Source organism: Lepidochelys kempii, chromosome 6 (assembly GCF_965140265.1).
Source record: "Lepidochelys kempii isolate rLepKem1 chromosome 6, rLepKem1.hap2, whole genome shotgun sequence".
Lineage (NCBI taxonomy): Eukaryota > Metazoa > Chordata > Testudines > Cheloniidae > Lepidochelys > Lepidochelys kempii.
The window spans coordinates 41,545,641-41,570,636 of NC_133261.1; the positions used below are offsets into that span (position 1 = coordinate 41,545,641).

At 36.2% G+C, this 24,996-nt stretch overlaps 1 protein-coding gene across 4 annotated transcripts in view; it reads left to right on the top strand.

Annotated features, from left to right (window-relative positions):
* The window catches only part of CSTF3 (cleavage stimulation factor subunit 3), a 136,662-nt gene that overhangs the window by 76,001 nt on the left and 35,665 nt on the right, over nt 1-24,996 (top strand). For 2 of the 4 annotated variants that reach the window (XM_073347707.1, XM_073347710.1), the window contains one exon: nt 558-647. The exons of 1 other annotated variant lie outside the window; for it this stretch is intronic. In XM_073347707.1, coding sequence (XP_073203808.1) covers nt 558-647 — 90 coding nt within the window. Of the gene's footprint in view, nt 1-557; nt 648-879; nt 1,002-24,996 lie in introns of those variants that run through there. One more of the 4 variants, XM_073347711.1, reaches the window with a different exon arrangement.

Consider the following 24,996-nt stretch of genomic DNA (forward strand, 5'->3'; position numbering starts at 1 on the left):
ACAGAAATACTCTTGCCATTTATTTAATGCCGTACCTTTTAACTAGTGAACACGTTAGTAGTGTATATATAAGCACAAATACTATTGTAGCGTAAACAATTTAGGATACAGCTACCTCTCTGGTGATATTTCAGTAACATACTATATAATAACTTGGGAGGGAATGAGTCTGCATTGAGTTAACTATAGCTATGAATACAGAGGGTTTAATTACTCTTGACCTGTAGGATAAATGGAGGATAGAATTAAGTCTTTCAAAAAGATGAAGAAAAACAAATGTGGTTTAGTATTTTGACAGAGGTGTCTTGAGCATGTTACATTTTAAGCTTGATTTCTCTTAAATCAAAGTTAAGTTTTTTAAAACAAAATTTTGATTTTAAATTTGAACCTATTCTCTTCTCGTAACTTTCTCTGCACTAACCTATATAGTTAATGATATAAGTGAAAAACCTGCATTGTTCATTTCTACCTGAACAATTCTATCTGCTAATGTGTAGACTTCAGTGTAATAAGTTAATTTGCTTCTTTTTCTTTTCCCTTCTGACTTCATTGACAAGAATCAACATACAAATTGGATTACTTGGCAATACTGCCAAAATGTTGCTTTAAACTGCATCATGTATGCTATGAACAGACAGCTTCAAAAAGTAACTGCAAAATTATACATGTTTCTAACAATGTAGTTGAACCTAAATTAACACTGACACAAACTCATTTTAAAGGTGACCTGAGATAGGGGCTAGAAGAATTGATTTGTGGATTCTTTTCTTATTGCTTTATATTGTACAAAGAAAACCCTGAAAGGGTTTATCTGAAACCCTTTCTGCTTTGTTTATTGCTTTAGACATATCAGACACATCAAATTTAGTCTTCTTACCTTGGTGGAGGCTTTTCTTGAATGATCCAGAAATGTGAATAGGGAATTCCACAGCCCTGACCAGAAGCGGGTGGGCATGTTGAAACTTCATCAAGAGGAGTTCTTAATGAGCTGCATTCCCATGGTATTTTAAATCCTAAACCTACTAATTGTTCAGTCATCCATAACCTGCATTTTTTCTGGAAGACCAGACCTGAATTTCTAATGTGAAAACACAAACAGATTTTTTTTCATCTCAAATTAAAACACAGTTTTCATTGTTATCTTTTATACATCACAGAGAAGCAAAGAGGGTGACAAATAATTTTCTCTTGCTTTCTCACTTTTAGCAGTAGAGAGAGTCTTTCTCTTAAGAGTTTGACAGAATGATATAGGAAAAAACTTAGGAACCAAATATTTAAGTGTTGTGTATTGCATAGGGAAATAAGTTAGTGTGAAGATTATACCCTCTGGGACCTGTTAGCGTTAGTGTGGAATAGCTATATTCAGCTATTTTCTTTATGAAAATTCAGCTGTCTTAAATATTAAGAATTTTTAAAGCTCCCGTTAGCTGATTTCAGGAATTGACCTCTTTTATGTCACTTTTTATACCTTTGAGTAGAAAGCAATTCAAATTAGTCTTCAGCATTGATATTTTAGTGTGATAGACAAATGTGAGACTGTGTGATTGACAAATCCTTTTCTCCCCTACTTCATTTTTCTCTGTCTTGTAATTTTTGGAGAGAGCTATAAATCCTACTAAAATATTTACCTTTATTAACTTCAGTATTACATGTTTTTGCAGTGCTGTCCTGTCATTTTGTGTTCAAGTGTGTTCTCTGGTGGACTATAGTAGCATATTATATGAAGCAGTTTTCATCACTTACCTATGGTAACATTTATTGCCAGAAAATTTGAAAATAAATGTGCTGCAGTAAATTGGATACTTCACAATACCATTTTTTGGTATGTTGAACGCTGCTGTGGGCTTTTATGAAAACTACTGACTTTGTAGTGTGTGAATGAATCTGAACATAGGTTTGGACTTAATCTGAGTTGAGTACACTTCCTCTCTGATTCCCTTCACTGATGGGAGACAAAACTACTACTACACAAAAATATAAACCTTTAGCAGTGAAAACAGCCTGCTTTTCACCTTGGTTCCTATTTCTGCAGTGACTTCAAGAAACGGTTGGGTGTGGGACTGAAGGGGAGGGGCAGTTATTAGCAATAGAAGAAATAACTCCATCTGCAAAAACAGTTTATCAGGCGGTGGTGTTGAACCACTTACGGTCTGTGACCATACGGTTTTGTTTAGGGGTTTTATGTAGGCTATCCTCTACAACCTGTTTTGTAGCAAGTTGAGAAAAAGGCACTTGCTAATATATACTGTATCTTTTTTGAAAATTATTTATATGGCACAGTAATAGCCACTGTAGTGATGAGAAATTTATCTTTTTCCAGTTGCTTAACATTAAAATAGTTGGTTATCCCCCTTGATGCCTTTTTTGGCAAAAAGGCCACTCCCACCAACCTGCTTGCATAAATCCACAAAAATGCCTCTGTTTACAGTTTTAAGGGAGCACGTTACAAGTCTCAAACATCCACATATGCTATACATCCTAAATTAATAGTTCAGTGATCTGGATTCTATTTCTGCCCAGCTGACTTGGTGTGCCATCTTGGGTAAGTTATTTAAACTCTTTCCTGCCAGTAAAGTGGGGATACCTACCTCACAGGGTTGTTGTGAGGCTTGTTTATAGAACAATGAGGTGCTATAGATGTGCAAAATATGTATGTTCTGATGAAGTACACCATGTGGGCCCATGAAACCTAATGCATAATATATATCCATGATCTCTGATTTTGATCCAGACGGCTAGATGACCCACTTATTTGTAGATCGTTATTTTTAGAATTAGTTTAATTATCTTTTTGAGACACTTGAAAAATTTACATGGTTGGCAGTATCATAAATGTTTGAACAGTAGAGCAGTGAACACTTGTATGAAACGTGTAGTTACCTTTTAATTTTCAGAAATTTCCCTGCATTCCTAGTTTCCCATGGAAAAATGGATCTGCAGAAAATCCTTTTAATCAATTCGTTAGAAATATCTATACTTACAATATTTTAGAGAAGTAGTATTACTCTCATTCTAATTCTGACACTTGAAATGATATCTTTGAAAGATTTTAGGATCCTGTGCTATAGTCCTTGGATGCTCTGGGCAAGTTTACACCATGCTAACTTCATTCTTTCATGGGTTTATTTCAGTATCTCCTTGTTCATTCTTTCTGCTGTTGGGAGAGGTCAAAAAGTTTGCTATAACAAGATATTTAAAAATCACAACCACAATACAGTTCCGACAAACACGTAAAAAAACCCAGAAACTAATAAATGCAAAGCTAGTCCATGTGCTTGTAAGGTATTTCAGCTGTTCATGTATTTTCACTGTTATAAATTTCTCAAGTTTGAATTGCGTGTAATTGCTTGCACTAAAGAAAAAAAACTTTTTATAAATAGAATAGAAATATTTGTAATTTTAATATGAACATAGTTTATTTTATATGTAGTTTAATAGCAAGAGATGTGGTACAAGAACTCTTTTTATGGGAAGATGGGAGAAGGAAGAGGGCTTGAACTATATAACAAAAGGCTAGGATTGACGCCTTTTGCATTTCCACATAAACATATACATGAGTATCTTTAACTCGTGTAATTTAGTTTGGTGTGAACACTAGCCAGAATGTATCATTTCAATATATTTGTACATTTAAAAAATGTAACTTTAATAAAATCATTTAGAAAAATGATTGGTTTTGTTTAAAATGTTTTTTCTGCTTGACAGTATTTTCTTATTCCTAATACTTTGATTTGGGGCTGGAGAGGGAAATTGTGAATACAAACTTTCAAAATCAGTGTCCTGTTTGGAAAATTGAACTAATTTCTGTCAGGATGAAGCTGATGTGACCTAAAGTCAAAGTAGACTTCTCCACTACTGATATTCCTTTATTGGCAACACCTTACCTGAATTAAACATAACTACTGTTTGATACATTTATGTAAACACTCTTATAGTAATTGAAAAATATACCCATATAAAACTTGCTGCTCCAGTTACCTAAGCATTTTTCTTGGTCAACTTTTGTTGCTGAGAGAGTATGTTGTACAGAGTTTCTGCCCATCCTAAACGTTGGAAACTTCTGTCCTAAGCTTTTAATCTTTACAACTGTACTACTTGTGATCTTTTCTTATTCTTACGGACTTGTTCCTTTCTTGTTAATAAATGTTGTTCTATGTCTGTGTGATTATTGTAGACTTGTACTAGAAATCAAATGCAATTTGTCCCTCTCCTGTCCCTTCTGCCCAATATGTAAATATAAGGGTGTGCAATTTACAAAGTGAACAGAACATGTTTTTAGTTGTGAAGTATCAGAAATACTTTTCCACACAACCATAACTGATAAAATGTTTCTGACTTAAAATAGATACACAATATTGAAGTGGAAGACTATGTATTTATCTGCCTTCCATAAATACCAATTACTACATAACTGTTCATTGAACAAATTTTAATAATGAAAAAGGGGATAGACAATATTTCTAATATTAATGGTGAAAGGACAAGATATGATCAAAGAATCACTATGGCTTTCTTTTGTAGTATGTTGTCATTTTCACATGAAGAAATGGGTTATTCGCTCTTCTCTTAACCGTATTCTTTCCACTTGGTGTGGCAGTGGAAATGTTCCCTTCATAAGGGTTGGCTAGCTGAACACTGTTCCTAAAGATATCTACATTCTAGATCAATTAGAACCGAACATACTACAGTAGAAATGTTACACCTCCATTAGCTTCATCTTTCTATTCTGATTTTAATAGGAAAAACATAGCATTTAGCTTTCCTCACTGGGTACAATTTCCAAAAGCTTCTAAGACCCCCTTACAGAATTTATGTAGACAGTAAAAAGAAAAGGAGGACTTGTGGCACCTTAGAGACTAACAAATTTATTTGAGCATAAGCTTTCGTGAGCTACAGCTCACTTCATTGGATGCATCGAGCTGTAGCTCACAAAAGCTTATGCTCAAATAAATTTTGTTGGTCTCTAAGGTGCCACAAGTACTCCTTTTCTTTTTGCAGATACAGACTAACACGGCTGCTACTCTGAAACCTGTCATTGTGTAGACAGTGAAAAGTTTAGCCATTATACTACTTTTTTGATACATCAATGTGCTAATACTACTTCTGACTTTTCTGTAGTTAGGACAAGTTAAGCCTCTTTCTGCTCCCATTTGCAACAGACTTTCAGTATAGTATAGAACTTTCTCTGCCCTGCAGTGTTTATGGGTGGGTCTGTTGACTTGAACCTGGACCAAAGGGACCACTATAGCCAGCTTTCTTCTTATTTTGTCTTTGCCCTCATTTTTGTACCTCACTCCAGTTATCAGCTAGTCAAATCTCTCTCTACTCCTTGGACTACTTCCAGAAACTTACTGTATATCATTACTATTTCTTTGCACACCTGTCGTGCTAAAAATATGTAGGTAATAGCCCCATTACATACTAGAATAGTGCAAGTTTTCTTATATCTCAAATCCTTGCGGACTGTGAATTACCTGTTGAAGGGAACACAGTGGCCTCTCTCTGCCAGTAACTTATGACCAGTCATGTGATTTACTGTATTCAGTTATGGCATTCATTGTAGGATATGACTATGCTTGTTTAAAATTGAACATCAGAATCTTTTTCCTAGCTCCAGTAAGCTTTGCCAATCTTTGTGCCACATGATGTCCCGTGTCCAGTGACCGCCAGCTTGTAAAAAGTTTGCGGTGATGTATCAGGTAGTTGATGATAAAACATTTGTTATACTATTATGAGATTAAAAACATAATGTTTGTCAGACTTCCTTTAAAAATATATATAAATATAGGCAACTCCTACATGAGAAGAAATGGCAACGTATGTGTGCAGTGATTGTGTACACATTTATATACAAAAAGCAAGCAAACATCTTTATATGTATCAACATAGTTTGTGTTTATGAAAGCTGATTATATTTTGTAAATTTCTTGCAAAATTCAGTGATCTTATCTCAATCTATTTGTAAATATTTACATTATGGTAATTGGATTGGGGCTTATAGTGCTTTTGTTTCTCTGATCAAATTAGCTAACTTTTTGTAAGTATGGACACACTTTGAGTGCAATATGGCTGCTTGTGCCATCAGAAATTTGGTCAAGTGTATTGTCAACAAACTTATATTTGAGCACCTGCAAGCCATCTGCATTAGGCTGACAGTTTTATTGTGAATAATCCCAAACTGATCCTCTGAATAAATTACACATCTTAAGTGTTAAGTGTCGTGACTTGTTGAACATCTGCATTTTTTTGCTTCCCATTTGATGTAGATTCTAAGTAGCTTAAATAAGCAGTATCTCTTCACACAATGAGCTTCCTAATTTGGTGCAATTCAGTCTCTCATCAGTTCCCTCATATCTCCTATTAGTCCATGAGATGGAAAACAGGAGAATTTTAATGTGGAAATCTAGTTTATTAGAGGAACACATTTTGCTTCACTTAAAGAAAATTCCATTCATTGGTGTGGGGAGTAACTTCAGTTACAAAATGCTGGTAAATAAGGTTCTCACCTAAACCCTTGTACAAAATTCATAGTAAAAGACAGTCTGAGACTTTGACACCAGTTCATCTGTTGTAGTAATATTTTTATATATATTAAGATACATTAGTGTGAAGGGTTAGTTTGTTAGGTTTAAGTGAGAGGCTTCATGTTGCTAACTGGTTTTGTAGTTCGTCTGTTTACTCACACTTTTATGTTTTGGACAACTTTACTCAGGTCTCTCTTCTAGAAGTACAAGATTTCAAACTCATGAAGTTCTGTCACTCTCATTACTGTACAAAATCAACAGTTCTGTAGAATGAGACTGGGTCACTAATGGTTCCTAAAAATTGTTGGAGGATGTGTATAAGGATGTAATCCTGCCAGTACATAAATGTGTACTTATCTTTATGCAGATGAGTAATCTCATTGAGCTCAATAGGACTACTTACATGCATAAAGTTAAGCATGTGCTTAAGTATTTGTAGGATTGGGCCCTTACTTGCTTGAAAGGGATGCTTTCAGTGACTCTCAAAATAAAATTTAGATTTTTCTTTACTACTCTTTGGTTTGGAGGAAAATAACTTTTCCCTGTTTTACCAAAGGCAAGGCACAAACACAGCTTCCTTTCTGTTTCTCCCATCTCCTTGCACATCTTCCCCTTACTTTCCTCCAAAACCAACAGACTTGTTGTGAATAAGCATTACATGGGTAGTATCTGCCAGAGTCAGTGGAGTGCAGGGAATGAATTATCCTCATCTGAGAGAGTTAGGTTTCTCCTATACAGTTGTCGACAGACTCTAGAGCAGCAGTGAAAAACGTGATTTACTTTCTTCTACACAAGGAACATGGAAGTTTTTGAGCAAACTAAATTTAAAGATGATTTGGAAAAAGTAGGGTTATGCCTTACTTAAATTTTTATTTTTCAAAAACAATTTTGCTTAATTTTTGAATAGAAAAATTAGATCTTGCCCACAGTGTCCATTTTGGAATGCACAGTGGGTGCCTGGAAAGCATATGTTTGTCAGATAAATTGTGCAAGTGAAATCTACAAGAGGAAGTGGCTTTTATTCAGGCATCTTAACTTCTATTTTGTAAATACCTATTTAACTCAAACTACTTTTAGAATAGTTATTTGCTGTTAAAGATTCAGCATCCCTGTCCTTTCAATTAAGGGCTGTGATAGCTATTTAAGACATAGTTGAGCAAAAACACAGTGAAGAAGTGACATTTCTAATACTTCTAAGGTAAACAGGATCCTCCCTATATTTCCTGAGTAGAGGGGGGTGGGGGTGGGGATTAAGGTTGTCTTTATACCTAAAGAAGCCAATAGGAGTTGAACTTTTTTTCCCATTTTTTGTACATAATACCCAAAGTTTAGTTCAGTTTCTGGTTAAGTGGTGTGTGTGTGTGCGTGCATATGCTGTGGGTATGTATGGTTAAAAAATTAAAACCTTCCATTGGCCCCTACCCTGCAAAAAGAACTGCTACCTTTGTGGAGTCTTAAGGAATCTTTTTGGATTTCTGTGTTGGTAAATCCATTTACTGGATATGGAGACATATATGGATTTAAATGGACAAAATAAAAGTTTAATCCTGATTATTCTGATAACTCATCTAGATATTTTTTTTTTGTTACTCTTAGTTGGATCTTACAAATGATTTGAAACAAAAAAAAATGTGAAAATATACCATGATAGGTTTTTTAGTCCCAACATTTGGAAAAGGTTTTTGAGAACTTTCAACCGAACCTGTAACCTTAAACCTTAGATTAGTTCCATTTGTGTGTGTTTCTGGAGTGGGGGCTGGACCAAATACATCTAATCATGGCCTCTCTGGGATAAAACTTGTATATGCACTACACCATCCAGGTGGTTTTACATGTAATAAGCTTATAAAAAATTTGAGACACATTTTACATTCATTTTTCTTTTATACACCCCAGTGGCTAAAATTAATAGTCTACTAACATGATATACAACTCAAGGGAAAGGACTGAATACAAAGCAAGGAATGACTGAACTAGATTCTTACTCTGTCATCCAGACTGCATTCTTGTAAAATGTGAATTTTCATATTTTACATGGTCACAGGCAGAGTTTGAAAAACATAAGCAACCTATGAACAGCTTTTGTTGATTTGGAGGGATGGGTCCTAGTGTACTTGAAGAGCAACACCCTCATGTTGCCTAGCCCCTACCATTAGCTGCTGAGAAAGGGGAAGGTGCCAGGATTCCTAGCCAAGGTGTAGTCCCTGGACTGTACCACAGGATTGTGAGTTTAGAGCCAGTGTTGGCACCTGAGACGCATGCCATATATTAGGATTTTGGGGGGCTGAGAAATATCAGGACTAACTTCATTTTCATTTTAAAAAATAGTTCCTTGCCCTTTTCCTTTAGCAACAGATCTTCAAATCTAAATGTATAGCCAGCACTGAAAGTTTATTTGCTGATTTTTTTTCTGTCTTCCACCCCTGTAAAGATCATGGGTTATTCAGTGTTTCCCTTTCACCACCTTACAGTTGTTCTAGCCTGGCCTTCCGTTATGGGTTTGTCAGACCCACAGGTCAATTCAGGGTTTTTCTAAGGAGCAGAAGGGGTACTGTCTAGTGGCTACTACTGTTGCTACAACTATTGCAAGTTACCTCCTTGCTGGGTGCCTCTATTATATCTGCCTTCTCTGCTGACCAGACAGTGTGATCTTTGATCACAAGAAGGTGTAAGTAAATAGCATAAAGCAACCTGGGATAGAAGACCAAATATGGGACTAAGACCACAGAACTCCTGTGTTGTGATCCTGGTTCTGAGTTTGGTTTCCTTTGTGCCTTCTATCAAGTTATTTAACCTTTCCATCTTCGCTTCTGTCTGTAAAATGGGACTGCATTATAGAGATGTGACAGAATAGTTAATGCTAGTAAATTAGTATAAGATACTAAAATTAACTAGAATGGGCAAACAACGTTTAGTGAGGGATGACTTGTCCTGTTCCTTGTAAAAGTCTTGTAAACATTTGCAGCTATGCATAGTCACCAGCATAGGCACCTGGGATCCACTTCTTCAGAGAAGATTATTTTGGTGGCCCACACCAAAATACAGATGGCTGTTTGTTTGATTTAGGCAAACATACAAAAACTTGTTCCTACTAATTTTTTCACTAAAATAACATAGAAACTAGCCAGATTGTAGAAGGAAGATGGTAGTAATTTTAAAATTACACGTTTAAAGTTGCATTTTTGTATGGGCATAGTATACAACTTTCAACGTGTTCTAGTCACATAAATGTGCTTCTTGGAATTGAGTAGGTAAGGAAAAACTGTTTTCCCATTTCTGTAACTGCATTTGTAAAAAGGTGATGCCTGCAGGTTTAAAGTCTTGTGCAAACACCTATTACAAGATCACTGATTCTTGGCAGATGTTTTGTGAAAAAGCAGAATTGGAGAAATCTGTAATAAGTGTCTTCGGAAAGCATGAATGCAACTGCTCTAACTCTGGAGTTCATGTTTCTCCCAAATTGATTTGATAAGTGGAGATTTTGCAGTTAAATCGTGTTGGAAGGCAACTTTTCTTACCAGTTCTGCTTTTGGGCAAAGAGTATCCTTCTCTGAGCACCAACGAAAAAGGCATCTATCAGTAGAGGCTACATTTTTTAACTTCATTTTTTTTCTCTGAATTTCCCTGTATGTTTTTAGTTAATAATGTAGTGCCAAGGCTTGAAATTAAAATGCAATAACTCTCTGCCCCAATCCCAAGATTCAAATGTTACAGTTCTTCCACCAACGTTAACATGGTTCTGTTTAACGTACTGCTCATTTATATCTATGCAACTTCATAGATGCTGGTGAGAGTGGTATTAGTGAGGGCAGAAGCAGGCCTATTACATATATAGGAAGATACATATTTAGCAGTATAAACAGCAGTCTAAAATACGTGCAATATGGCCCATTAACTGTTTCATAGCACATTTTGGAATTAAATTTGCCTTTACAATCGTAAGTTAGTTCTACTATACAGTCACCAGTAACCTTTCATACTGTCTGAAAGAAGCATCTGTAATTCTTAAATGATAAATTGGCAGTTCTCTTTAATATGGCATGGGGATCTTGGGATATAAAAAGTCCAACGGTTTCATTGACTCTTCTGAAGAAACCAGGTAACTAACGTCTTTTTGTTCTGTTTGCACAGTGCCGAGCACAATGGGGTTCTGGTCCATGACTAGAGCTCCTAGGTGGTAGGATAATTAAAATAAATGGATTTCTATCCAATTGAAAGTGTTGTGCACTCCTAGTAGCTTCTTAATATGGTTTAAAACTGAGCACTACCATGAATGAATATGTATAGAGACAATTACTGTAGTGATGCGTTTTCTAAGTGGGAGTTCCACATACAACTTCCCTGCTCCTGGATGTATGTTGATTGCTTTTCCTGAATTTTACATAGGTGATTCAGTAACATAATTGTTTTAAAAATGGGCAAAATACTTTTTACAAGTCTGTATACTTTGAGAATATTGACAGCTTTACATATTCCAAAAGGGAAAAGTGTTCCTAACAGATTAGATTGACAGATTTTACATTGAGGTGTAGTTTTAGGCCAGGAGTGGGAATTCCAGAACATCACTTAGCCTCTGTCTTCCCTGATAAATATTTTAGCCTTATTCTGAGAATTATTGGGAGACAGTTTTAAAGAACATACATTAATATTATAGTCCAAAACAGAAAAGTTTGTGTGAGCTGGCCTTTAACTGATGGGAATCTAGAGTCAAGTGTTCAGTTATTTAGGAATCTATAGGTACAAATAGTGCCTAGTGGGATTTTGAAAAGTGCTTAAGCAGGTTAGATCCTCAGCTGCCATGTTAAGCACCTAAGCAGATTAGGGGTTTTTGAAAAATCTCACTAAGTACCTAGATCTTTAAATGTCCAAATACCTTGAAAATAATAGTTTTGCTGAACATTGGACAATGTCAGAAGACTTTTAAGAAGGAAAAAAATTAATCATATGCTGAAAGGGGCACTACCCTATTTCTTTGAGTCAGCTTCAGAATTCAGCCTGATAATATTAAGTCTGGAGTATATGGATGGATGGAGTGGGTAGACTGAAAAGAACTGAAAATATTCCTGAATGTCTACAAGAAGAGCAGTTGTTATCAATGGAAAACAATCATTAAGTTAATATAGGGATACAACTACATAGAATGTGCTACTTACATTAAAATGTAAAACTTCATTTATGTTTTCTGCCATAAAATGTGTCTGAACACAGGATTTGACCCTAGAAGGCCATAAATTAGAATTAATGTTATGTCAATATGCCACTTTTTTTTTCAAGTCTGATATAGCACACTCGCTGATTAAAGATGAGACATCTTTACAATTCTAAATATAGTGCCTAAAATTTTTATTCTGCACAAATATTTTTGCTGTAGTGTTGGTAGATCCAGGTAAGTGAATCTTCAATAACAACCCAGTCCCTCTCCTCTTTCTTTCCTGTGCTGAGGAAAGCACAGAAGACTACAGTGCATATAAGAGAGATCTCATTGTTTGTTTGAAAATAGCTTTTTGATTAACATCCGGTCATGTACTACATACTAATTCAGTGTTTTTTACTGATGTTCTTTGACTTCTACACTTAAACGGTAGTGTTCCATGTGTGTTTGGAGAAATTTTAGACTTTCCTACTTTTCCCACTTAGAAATTAATTTGTCTGCCTTTGCTCTTATGTAGATGAGTTGTCGTCTCTTCCTGTTGATAGCTATTGCTCTGATCAATTAAACAGTGGTCATGAATCTACCAATTACTGTTCTCTTATACAGTTAATGGTTGAGTGGAAGGTCAATCTACCTGCTGTGGTTCACTGGTCGGTCTGTGACTGCTGTAGTGCTTTGCTGTAACACTTTCTCATTGCTCTTGGAAAAGCCTGTTTGTATTGATTCACTGGGTAAGAATCTTGCTTGAGCCATAAAAAAAATAATCTGATTACTTGGCTTCATAATTAGGTCATCTATACTTCCATCTTCGCCCATATGGCTGGAGATGCTAGAAATACAAGCTTATCAAGACACAATTTTCTGTGATGGTTAAGCCTCTGCGTCAGTGCTATCCACTTCAGTGCAGGTCCTATCAGAGTCCTTCATAGTGATGCTTCACCATTATAATGGCCAGACCTGGAATCTGGGTGTGTTGAGAACATTTTGTGAGTGACTGTGATGGTGCTTAATGCTGTTTTAGGCTTGGAGGCACCATTTCTCTCAAAGGGCAGGCTAAGTTCTGATCTATTTGCTGTATCCTTTCAGCTAGTCTGCCGTTACTGTTGACTTGGATGTTATGAGTTTGAACACTTTGGACACTGATAGCTCAGACTCATGTTCTAGCTGCAGTTTGATCCTTTTTGTTTCATCAAAATGTTTCAGTTGTGCGCTGATGGATGTACCACATCTTCTGGCAAAGTGAGCTATTGAGCTAATGCAAGAACCTCTTTGGAGATTAAGCGGCTTGGATGTCCCGTGATCAGTGCATTGATAAACCTACCATCTGTCTTACCTTAGGAACCAGAACCTATTAAATGGGACAATAAGGGATGATTACACCACAGTGTTACCTAGAGGAGCCTGGCCTCTGACACACCCTACGTCTGTAGGGAAATGGCACCCTTGACACCTCAGATTGAGGAGCTTAAATATTTTTTTTAGATACTGTGCATTAGATGCCAGCAGAATTTCAGCATTGAGATTATTTAAACCTTGTGACGTTCCTTTACGTGGATAGTAATGTCAGACCACCTCATCTTCAGCTGCCTGCTAAAAATCTGTATAATACTATTGCAGTCTCCAAAATAGGTGGTATACAAGTGCTTTGCAGATCAAGAGATGCTTATGGCTTCTTCCATCCTCCTCACAGTTTGCCTATGGCTTTTGTAACAGTTTGCACAGTTAAGTGGTCGTGGAGCACAATTACAAGCATTGCAGTGTTATAGCTGGGAAGATATGCGTCTTTGAATCTAGATGTTCATGAGTGCAATAAATCCCACATGGGCAAATAGTTTAAGTTTCAGAAGGTGGTTCACCCATTTGTGCCTCAAAGAATAAATATGTGGACTTCCAAAATATTCATAGATTTAGTTTTAGAAATGTCTAGCAGTAGGTATGAGTATTACACGATGTGACAGTGGAAAAATATCCAGTAGGCACACATGGCATTAAATTTGTCCTTTCAACCAAGAGGTATAGCAATAGTAGCTGGAGGACCTTCTGTGACACCATTACTCCCTTTGGAGATAACGTGGAGGCCAGTCTCAAGAACATGGTACAGTTTTTGTTTCCTTCGGTCAATCTTACTTTTCCTCTTCTGAGAAAACAGGGGACAACAAGTGGCTTTAGGCTATAACCAATACAAGAAGTATCCCCCAACAGCGTACTGATTTTGGCAAAGACTGAGTCTTTGTACTTGTAAAACATCTCCCACCCTTCGGGTGCTATGTGATCTCAGCAATATGCCTTAACTTCAAAGCAGCAAAAAATTAATTTTTTTTCTCAAATTTCTGGATCAAATAATTAACCTGCTTCTGTCTGCCCTGTATGATCTCCCTGTCAGAGGAAGATATGGGCTTTCTTCCTTCTGAGTCCCCTAATTTCATACACATGGGTCCTCAGGATCGTCAAGCAGAGTCACAATACTTTGTTTTTTTAAAAAAAAAACCAAAAACAACCAAACCACAAATCCCAACAAATTGAGTCCACAGCCTCACTCCTGCATGAATGCAGCAAATGGGCATTCTAGTAAACATAAGTTTAAAATAAAACCCAACATCAAACTCCTATTACTGTATGTCTCTGATAACTGAACAGAACTACCAATTCAGTTTTGCCTTTTGGACTGGTTGTGTGATTAGCAGTTAGAGCAGGATACTGACTGAAAATGGGAATTTGTGTTTTCCACTGCAAGATAATAGCTTAAGAATAGTATTTCTTGAAGGAATCTGAGGATTTGCCCATGTCACCAATGAGTGCTGGAATCACTGGAGCTCTTTAATAGAATTAACTGACTATCTCCTACTGAGACAGTTGGAATGAGACCTTACGAACATGTCTTACCTCAGTGCCTTCTCTCTATTCCCCACAAGTCAATGAAATTGTGAACCTTGTAAGAAGAATTTGCCAAATTAAACAAGTTTCAATAAAGAACAAACTATAGATATTGGGACTAATAGCCACAGCTAGTCATTGAACCCATAGCTTATCTCCATGAGGCAATCTCAGTAGACTGAGGTTTATGTGGGTCACAGGCCACGCATGTATTCAGTTCCCTCTTCATGAAACATTTGGTAGACCTCTAGGAGCAATCTGCAATATGACGAGTCCTTCCAAACCTATGCCATTTAAATTCTTGTAACCATATATTGATCCACTGGAAAAGGAGGGATGTTTCACAGTCAAGACACTTAGTTTCTGCAGACCCCCATATCTCCACCTAAGTTTACTGGAAATGAAGAATGTGTACACTTCAAACTTTCAGAGACCTAGGTTATTTAGGTGATGTGGTATTACAACTTAATAAAAGGTGGTTCTGGTTATCAATGAACATATGCTCCTTTATCATTGTGTAAGAATAAAAGTATACATCAAGCACAAAAGTACAAAATAAATGATACACATGCCTACCGAAGGTGACAGAATTATATCTACACAGTCAAACATCCTGCCAAAATATTTCTCTCAGCCTATGCCCATTCCAGGAATATATTTTTAATAGCTTAGTGTTAGGGCTTGTCTATGTGAGAAAGTTGTACCTGTTTAAGGTGTGAATTAAAACCAATTTAAACTGGTACAAACCCCTGAGTGAACACTTGTCAGTTAAACTGAAATATCTGGTTTAGACTTGAGCTAAACAGATATACGACATTTAAACTGAAGTAAAGTGTCCACTCAAGCATTTGTGCCAGTTTAAATTCACACCTTAACTTAAACAGGTACAACTTTCTCACATAGATAAGACTTCAGAGGGTGTTTGGGATCTTACCTTGAGAAGACTAAAACTCAGTCTAATTCTTTAGTATTGTGTACGTGGCCCTGCAATTCAGGACAGTGATGTGAATTGCAGTGCACACAAGCATGCTATGCTGTAACTGCCCTGTGTGGAGCCTGCGAATGTGTACAAAAAGATATCTAGTTTGCATTAACTCTATAGTTTATACCCTCATAGTCTGAACTGTAGAGCTTTGTAGGGGTAGGATCTGTTTCTGTAGAGACTGGTTCAGTAGAATTTATTTGGAGTCTGTGCTTTCTCATCACTGTTTAAACTTATTACTGTTCAGTTATCTTGATTTTTTTTAAATATAACAAATATGGATTTTCTTCATTGTTGCTATAATAAAACTTTTGCCACCTTAATTAAGTGTAGACTTGCTGTGTTTTTGGTCTTCAGTTCTGTATTCTGTAGACCTGTATTGTTTAGAATAGAGAGTAACTTTGAAATCTTTTAAGGGATAGTAGACTGCAACGTCAAACTGGAAAACAGTCTCAGTGGAAATGTCACTTAAGTAGCTTTCATTAATAAAGCTCTAAGGCATGACTTATAAGAACACAGCCTATATATATGTGTGTGTATATATATAAAATATATTATTTCTCTTGTTTGTTACATATAATAGCTAAACAAATAAATACAGACCTAAATCGGCAACTAAGAAAATAGATTTGGATGTGAAAACAACTTCAAAAACTTCATAAAATAAGTTATATGATCCTCACGAAGCTTGGGTTTTTAGTTTAATAGTTTTATACTCCAGAAACAGCAATAAAATATGTAGTGTAAAAGATAATTAACCCAAGTACTTCAGCTTATTCTTTTCATTCTTTTTTCCCTTGCCTCTTTATAAAATAGATGTTTGATGGGAGGAAAAAACTTTTTAAGAAGCAATTTTAGGGGAAATATTGTCTTTAGTATATTTTCTCTACAAAAAATTGTAAAAGATCATAACTTTCATGAAGAATGCTTACCAGTACATCCAGTCCTATTTTGAGAAGTGACTTCATGTCATGTAGGTATGACTAATTACAGTTGTGACGTGTAGTAAAAACGGATAGAAAACTGGATGCACTAGAGTTGCACTTAACTTGTCCCACCACTTCCAATGAATAGGCCAAAGTGTAAATGCAAAATAAACCTTGTCATGCATCCTAGAAAATAATTCCAACCCAAACTTGTTGAAAACTTAGGCAGTTTCTCTCTCCTTCCTCCTCTTAAACTCTTAAGTTTCAATATATATTGGATAAATGGAACACATCATAGATACGTAATCCACTGAATATAGGCTTTATGCCAGTAGACTTATAGTTTCCAGGTGTTTCTCCATTAAAACATTAGGTTAATGTTAGTTCTGAAACAAGGGTGTATAACCCAGCAAGGTTTGTAAACTATTATTGTGGGATGCCAGTTTCTCCTGTAACTTCTATCCACCCCTTCTCATTCATATACAATATAGAATAAGAATGGTGCCTTTGGCCTGTACCTTGGGACAAGTAACCTGTTTGAGAGCTAAAAGTCTTACCATGGGACTGATAGTGCATTAAAAAACAAATGCAGGATACTGCTTCCTGGATCCAGATCAGCTTTTGTTCTACCAGCTTGTATTCACTTTAAGTGCATTAATCCTAATATTGATTATGTATTCCCACACATTAAAGTCTGGTTAAATACTAGTTTTAATACAAGTGTAATTGAATTGATGATTTTGAAGACTTTTTATGGTAAACAGTATCCTTATTGTAGATACTTTGGGACACTTATGTCATCATTAATTGAATCTCTAAGTGGTTTAGCTAGTTTAGGCCCAAAATTTAGGCTCTTGGGCACTGAGAATGGATGGTTCTGCAACAACTATTAAAATTATGAATTTAAATTCAACATTTCTACTTTTTTTATTTAAAAAAACTGCTTTTTTACAATAGCTCTTTTGGATAATTTGTTTTAAAAATTAATCTAATGTAAATAAAATCTTGGGAAATAAGAACCAACTGTCTTGTGATCTGGTTCTCCAACCTTTTATGCATGAGTTATTTTACTGACATAAGTAACCTTATTAAAGCCAATGATACTCTTTACCTGAGTAAACTTTTACACGTTTCCAGGATTGAAACTTTACAGAAAAATATTTTTAAAAAATGGGCATTTAAAAGTACAGGAAGGTTTGTCAAAATATAAATGGTGTTGACAACTTTTTAAAATACTGATTATGTAGCTTTTCCATATATTAAATGGACTGTGTGTGGATGTTTCTAAAGATAAAAGGTGCATTTCCTTACTTTAATTTTCTGATACTTATACAAATAAGTACATGCATCAGTGATTGAATTATTTTTTAGTTTTGTGAAACATCTGTGGCTTTTTAGGTTTTGTTTACAAAAATAAAAATAATCCCTCAACCTAAATTTTGGACTAAACTACTTTACAGTGCCCCTTCATTTTCCCTTTTCATGTCCGTCAATTTGAGCCTAATAAACTGTTACTCCCTCTTCCTAATGATAAGTACTGTTGTGCTCAAGTTATTAGTTTGAAAGTAACTCGTGGAGTCTATTCTCCAGCTATACATTGTGACATGTAATGTAAGCATTAGTGGTATGGTACTGTGCTACTATCTGTGTTGTCAAACCATGCAAACTTCTTTTCTAGCTTGAAAAGAAGAGAACAAGCTTATTTAAAAAAAAAAAATAGATTACATTTACCATAATAGCCTTATTGCTTCTGACCATGTCTTTCTACTTTTTCTTCTGCTTAATTGATACTAGTATGACTTGTTCTAATTCTCAACATGGGCTGCCCTTTACGGTTCAGTTTAACCTCCCTACACATCAGGTGGTTGTGTATAAACAGTTGTAATGATCTTTGTCTTCCTTTTTTTTTTCTTCCTGCTTTCAGTGGAGGAAGCAGTTCTGGACTTGAATATCCTGTAATTGAATTGTGAAGGTTTTTTCATATTTTAAATCCACCCTGAGTAGCTGCACTATTTACAATTGCAGTGTAAATACTATTCCAGTAAATTCCAGGACAGAACTTCCGAAAGTCATGAATTCAGCCTTATGAGAGGCTTATCCAAAGTCCAGTGAAGTCAATGGAAAGACTTCTGTTGTCTTTCATGGCTTTGGATTAGACCCTGAGTATCCAACCTGCAGTATGTGAGGCGACTGATTATTGAGAAGACACTCAGCAGCAAAATTCAAAAATGATGAAAATTCGTCTGAAACCATTAATTCTTTGTTGGATGCTAGTTTTGTATTCCATAATTAACTCTACCTGTTTTTCTGTGTTTCTGAAAGACTGCAGGTGTAGAAAATGAGGTTTTCTTATGTAATTTTCAACTTCTTGAGATTAAACATGACTGTCCAATCACTAATATTGGGAAAACTTTCTGGTTAGTGTGGTGGACATCACTGGAGAAGTTCCTGGTTTTCTGATTGGCCCTTGATGGAGTTGGCTTTAGGATTCCAGAGGATACATGTGCAGAAAAAAATCACTTCATATCAGCTGAGGCTTTCTCTGTATTTACGTTGCCCCGTCACTGTAGTATCTGAACACGTCACAATCATCAACTTGTTCTCACAGCACTCTGTGAGGTGGATTACTGTCCCTATTTCATAAATGGCTAACTGAGACAAAGAGATTAAGTGACATGCTCAGGGTTCCACAGGAAGCCCATGGCCGAGCTGGGAACCAAAGCCAGATCTGCATCCCACTGCTTTAACCACAAGGCCATCCTTTCTATAATGCAGCTCAGTATTCTTGAGTTCTGCTTTAGTTACTGTACTTTCCATGTAGTGCAGTACTACTTTTGTCATCCATGAACTTACAAGTGCAACATTATACAGTGTGTAATGAGTTAAGGCACTATCTGTATGTAAGCCCCATTCTCTAATAAGAGAAAATAATAACTCTTTGAGTTAGTCTTGGAATTCCAGATTGTGATTCCTCTTTTCCTTTTATCTGACGTCTCGCTTTTTGCTTCAAGTATTAGTGTAGCAGACCAATTTTGATGGTCAATTTTAGGAGATTGATCTTTTTAGTTGCGTTCCATCCCAGTGTTAGGAGCTGTTTGTCTTGTCTTTGGAGTATTCCTGCAGTAAACTAGAGAGGTGGTAGTTATTTGCTGTACAATGCCATCCTCCAAATGTCTCCTAAGCCTTCCTTTCTTTTTGCACCATTCTTGTTTCACATTGGCTTATATGCAGTAAATGAATCTTTAAGGAACAAACCGTGGCATATTAGTAAAAGACTGTTGGTCCAATCAAGCACTTGCATACTGTGTGAAGTCAAGGAGGCTTCCTCGTTTCCACTATAGTGAGGGTGAAGAATTGTCTGGCACAACTACATCTTGGTGGTTTCCTCAGTCTGGTCTGCTTGTGGCCCTTTACCAGTTAAGCCATTGCTCACTGTGGTGGCCTTTCTTTTCTTAGTGAGAAGACAGCCCTGTTGAAGTATGTGTCAGCATGTGAGGGGGTGAATGCATAGTCTTCAGATAAATTTGACACGCTGTCTCTTTGAGATATGACAGTACTTCATAGCTCTGTCCTACCATTCATGTGTGTGGACCATTCTCCTTCCTGATTAGCTACGGTCAGCTGGGAGATGTTAAGCCCATTGTTGATGGAAGTAATTTAGTGCTTTTCTGGGTTATTTCCTGCTCTTAAATTAGTTTAGATTCAAATGTCACTTTAAAAGAAGTAAGATCTTAATTTGGTCAGATGCCAGTTGGTCTCTAACCATGCCTTTTCCTATAATCTTCCTGGTGATTCTTTGTTCTGTGTTCATTTAATCATTCAACTGTATCTTCAAACTTTTGTAACATTTGGTAACCTCATTCAACAAATATTTGTCTAGTACTTGATTAGATCTGTAAAATACCATGCAATCCTTATTTCTCAAGGCACATAGTCTGCTTATTTGGGCTTTTCTATTGATGATGATATTTGAAAGGGATACTATATGGGACTGTAGCCACAGAAGGAAAGTAGAGTGGAAAAATCCATAAGACTAAGAAAACTAAACAAGAGTATGATTTACTTACATGTAATATAATGGAAATGTACTGGAAAGGACTTCAGTAGGTCATCTTGTCCTGTCCCCTGCTCTGAGGCAAGACTGAATACCATCTAGACCATCCCTGACAGGTGGCTGTTACCTGTTCTTAAAAATCTCCAATAATTCTATATCTCCCTAGGTAATTTTGTTCCAGTGCTTAACTACCCTAACAGGAAGTTTTTCCTAATGTCGAACATAAATCTCCCTTACTGCAGTTTAAGCCCATTACTTCTTGTCCTGTCCTTAATGTTTAAGGAGAATGGTTTATCACCCTCCTCTTTAACAACTATTTAAATACATGACAACTGTTATCATTTGTCCCCTCAGTCTTCTCTTCCCCACACTAAACACAATTTTTTTTCAAATTTTCTTCATAGGTCATATTTCCTAGACCTTTATTAAAATTTGGACTTCTCCAGTTTGTCCACATCTTTCTCGAAGTATAATGCCCAGAACTGGATACAGTACTCCAGCTGAGGCCTTATCAGTGCTGAGTAGAATGGAAGAATTACTTTTCGTGTCTTCCTTACAACATTTCTGCTTAATACAGCCCAGAATGAGGTTCTCTTCCCCCCCCCCCTTTTTTTTGCGCTATGGTATTACATTATTGACTCTTACTCATTTTTTGATCCTGTATAACTCCCAAATGCTTTTCTGCTGTACTCCTTCCTAGGCAGGCATTTCCCATATTGTATCTGTGCCATGCATTATTCCTTCCTAAGTGTAATACTTTGCATTTCTCCTCATTGAATTTTATCCTGCTTATTTCTGACTGTTTCTCCAGTTTGTCAAGAACATATTACATATTACATATTATAAGAACATAGTATCCAAATACTATTTTTGTCCTCCAAAGCAGTTACAATCCCTCCCCGCTTGCTATCATTCACAAACTTTGTACGTGTACTCTGTCATCCAAAAAGAAAAGGAGTACTTATGGCACCTTAGAGACTAACCAAGTACTAACCACAAGTACTCCTTTTCTTTTTGTGAATACAGACTAACAGGGCTGTTACTCTGAAATCTGTCATCCAAATAACTTAAGAAGATATTGACTAGGACCAGACCAAGGACAGATCCCTGTGGGACCCCACTCCATATGCCTTTCCAGCTTGATTGTAACCAACTCTAAGTATCCTATTTCAACCAGTTGTACACCCACCTTGTATTAGGTTTGTATAGGCTATACTTCTCTAATTTGTATTCTTGATATACTGTATGGGTACAAGTAATTGGATCTGAAAAGATGCACTCTAGTGACATTATTAATTTTTAAAAAAGCGATCAGCTTAATCTTAACTAGATCTGCGAAGAATTGGTATTATAAACCATTATACCCCTTTGTGTTCTTTAATTCAAAAGCAAACTAGAGGATTTTTCAGTGTTCAGTCAAATCAAGGAATATATATGCAAAACCAACATAAAATACTATGGTGTGAAACTAATCTATATAATGACACTGAATTAGAGTAATTGGCACTTGGTTCTTCACCTTTCTTCCAGATATTGCTGCATAAGGTGTGTACACTTGATAGTATGTTACCTGTTGCACTAATCTGGCCCCTGCATTAGTTAGGCCCAATGAAATCAGTACAGTGTATCATCTTATTTTTTAATTTCCTTTTATGCCACAACCTTAAAATTAACTTAAAATAATATTTAGTGGTCTGACCAACGTGTAAAATCTTCGATCTTTAATTCATCCCATTGTACCTGGGCATGTTGAGGGAATGATTTTGCATTCCATATGTGCTATATTGATTTTTTTATTTCAATGGTAGTGTAACTTGAATCACATCCTTCTATTGACAAGTGAGCCACTACAGTGTTAGTTATGGTCGTAAAGGCATTGTGAATGTGTGTGTGAGAGAGATGCCTCCTTACAGCTGCAAAGAATACCAGTAAGTCTGTTTAATTGAATTATACTTAATATCTATGAATACTTTCATAGACCTGTAACAACTCCCATGTGTGTTTAATACTTTATAAACTATTACAATGACAGTGAAAAAGACTGAGAAATAGGGAGTGTGAAATGGGAACTACAGTAAATAGAACGAAGACCTGAAAAGTGAGCAGAGAAATGGGGGGGGGGGGGAACTGTTGCAAAGGGAAGCAAGCCAGTCTGTTGTAGTGAGTGTGTAATGTTTATATTCTTTGCTGTTGACCTGGAGGTGTCATATGGGTAAGCAATATAAGCTGTTCAGAAAGCTGAAAGAAAAGTTGAGGCTGGATGTGTAACATAAGTCATCTGGGATGTTGAAGACTTTTCTACCATTTTATGCAAGAGATGCTTACAGCTGAAATTAAAGAAGATTTCAAACACAAGAGGACTGAATCTGAGTAGAGAGAAGTGGAAGGTAGAAGAAAAGATTGTGTTCATAAAATGGGTTATTCCATGTGAATACATCCAGGGAGAGTGTATTATCTTGCATTATATTTGACAATGGACAAATAGAGCAAACTAGTGGTCCAAGTTGAAATGTGTGGTAACTGCACTGATCTGAAAAAGTCTTGAACGTTGTGGATCAATGAGTGGAAGATCACCATGATCAGGGTATTTGTATGGAAAAAAGAGGGATTTGATCACATAAAATAGGGATAAGGAGAACAGAGCAGTACATTGCTTCAAGAGTTTGGAAGAATGGTTGCAAAGTGTCATCCACATTAATATTGATCCAAGCAGTAAGCAGGGCAGAAGTGTCCTACAAAAGTTCAATAACTTGGGGAGCAAAACAGAGATGATTAGGTTAACTATGCTGAAGAGTGGGCAAGGCCTAGAAAACGAGAAACAGATTGTTGGATTAAAGGCTGTTGCTTGGAAAGAAGTTTGGTTTAATGAAATAGAAATTCCATGTATTGAGAGAAAGAGCTGTTACAAATAGAAAATTTTCACTTGTGTGCATGGGGAATCAGCCTCCTGGGCTCAAGACTGGACAGGCTTTTGAAGACTTCTTTTAAAATGTGACAAGTGAAGTAGTAGGTACAGCTCATGTCATGAAGAACGTAGCAAAAAAAAAAAAAGCGGAGAAGACAAATTTTCCTAAAAAGACTATATGAACAGACTAAATGTAAATAAATGGACAAAAGACAACAGAGAAAATAATCTTCAAAGGAAAGAAAAGTAACTGGACTAATGCAAGAAGCATGATAGACAGATAATCACCTACAAATATTAGTTGTTAAAAAAAGATTTGGTTCTGCTGACAAACAGGGGTGAGAATAAAGAAACATGTAGAGTAGATGGAACAAGGAAGTTGATAAGAAAAGAATTCTGATGGGTCCTATTGCCTCTAATCATGGTCAATGCAAAGAAAGATGTGACTTAATTATATTGGGGCTACCAGTACGTAAGACTGAACTAATGGGTTTGGGTTTTTTTTCGAGAAAGGGCTAACAACTTGTGGATTTCTAAATACCAATTTTACCCATGTAGTAAAAGAAACTTACTTGCAATAAACTGAGGAACTATTAAGAGAAGTGAAAGAGGAGGACAGAGACCCCAACTCCACTTTATATTTGACTATTTTATTTTGGGGTAAGAGGTCAACTAGTGTTCTGTTTGAAAAAGAGTAACTTGAAAAGGGTGAGAAAACTGAAAGGTGTTTAGCTGTCATCTTTTTCAAACAAACTCTTGTATGTGAGCCTGCATCTGCCATTCTTACTCATATCAATCAGTATCTAACTTCGCAAGAAATATCATTTGGCTATACTGGGACTATTTTGTATTTAGGTACTGGTGAGGGAAGTAGAGATGTGCACTGGCCTACAAGTGTGGGCTGCCTTTAAATTGGTATGTGATACTTACCTGAGATCAGAAATACATTTCTCTTCAAAATATGCACTCAGGGATGGGAGGAGGAAGAAAGGAGCTGGCCATGCTGGTGAAATAAAAAGAACAAGCAACAACTGATGTTGATGATTGGAGGAGGAAGTAGATATATAGAATTCTTCAAAAAAGGAGTGAGGAATCAAATATAAACTAGAAAGGGAGAAGAATGAACCTGAGAAACTGACGGATAATGAAAAGACAAAAGTTGAAAGAAAAAAATAAAAAGCCAACATAAATAGTGGGTAGGAGGAGAGAGTTTTCAGAGAAATTTTTTAAGGGTAAGTTAATTAGTAATAGCAACCCACTGCCATTTCCTGTTGGTTATTTTGTTTTCTAAAGTCCAGAATAGAAAATCTTTCTGTTTTTAAATTAGCTTTTCTCCATAAAGACTTAGCTTGTGTCTTGTAGACTGAGGTCACTGAACTGTATGCTAGCTTCTAAGACTATCACTCTAAAGAGTGGGCCTCTTTCTGTGAAGTGCTGAGCACCCTTAATTTTCATTCAACTTCCACAGGAATTGGGGCTTAAAACTGCAAGCTGCTGAATGCCTTCAAACTACAACTGTGTTGTCTGAAGTCTATAGTAGAATGTGGACTGCTAAGGTGGTGACCAAGATATACACCAT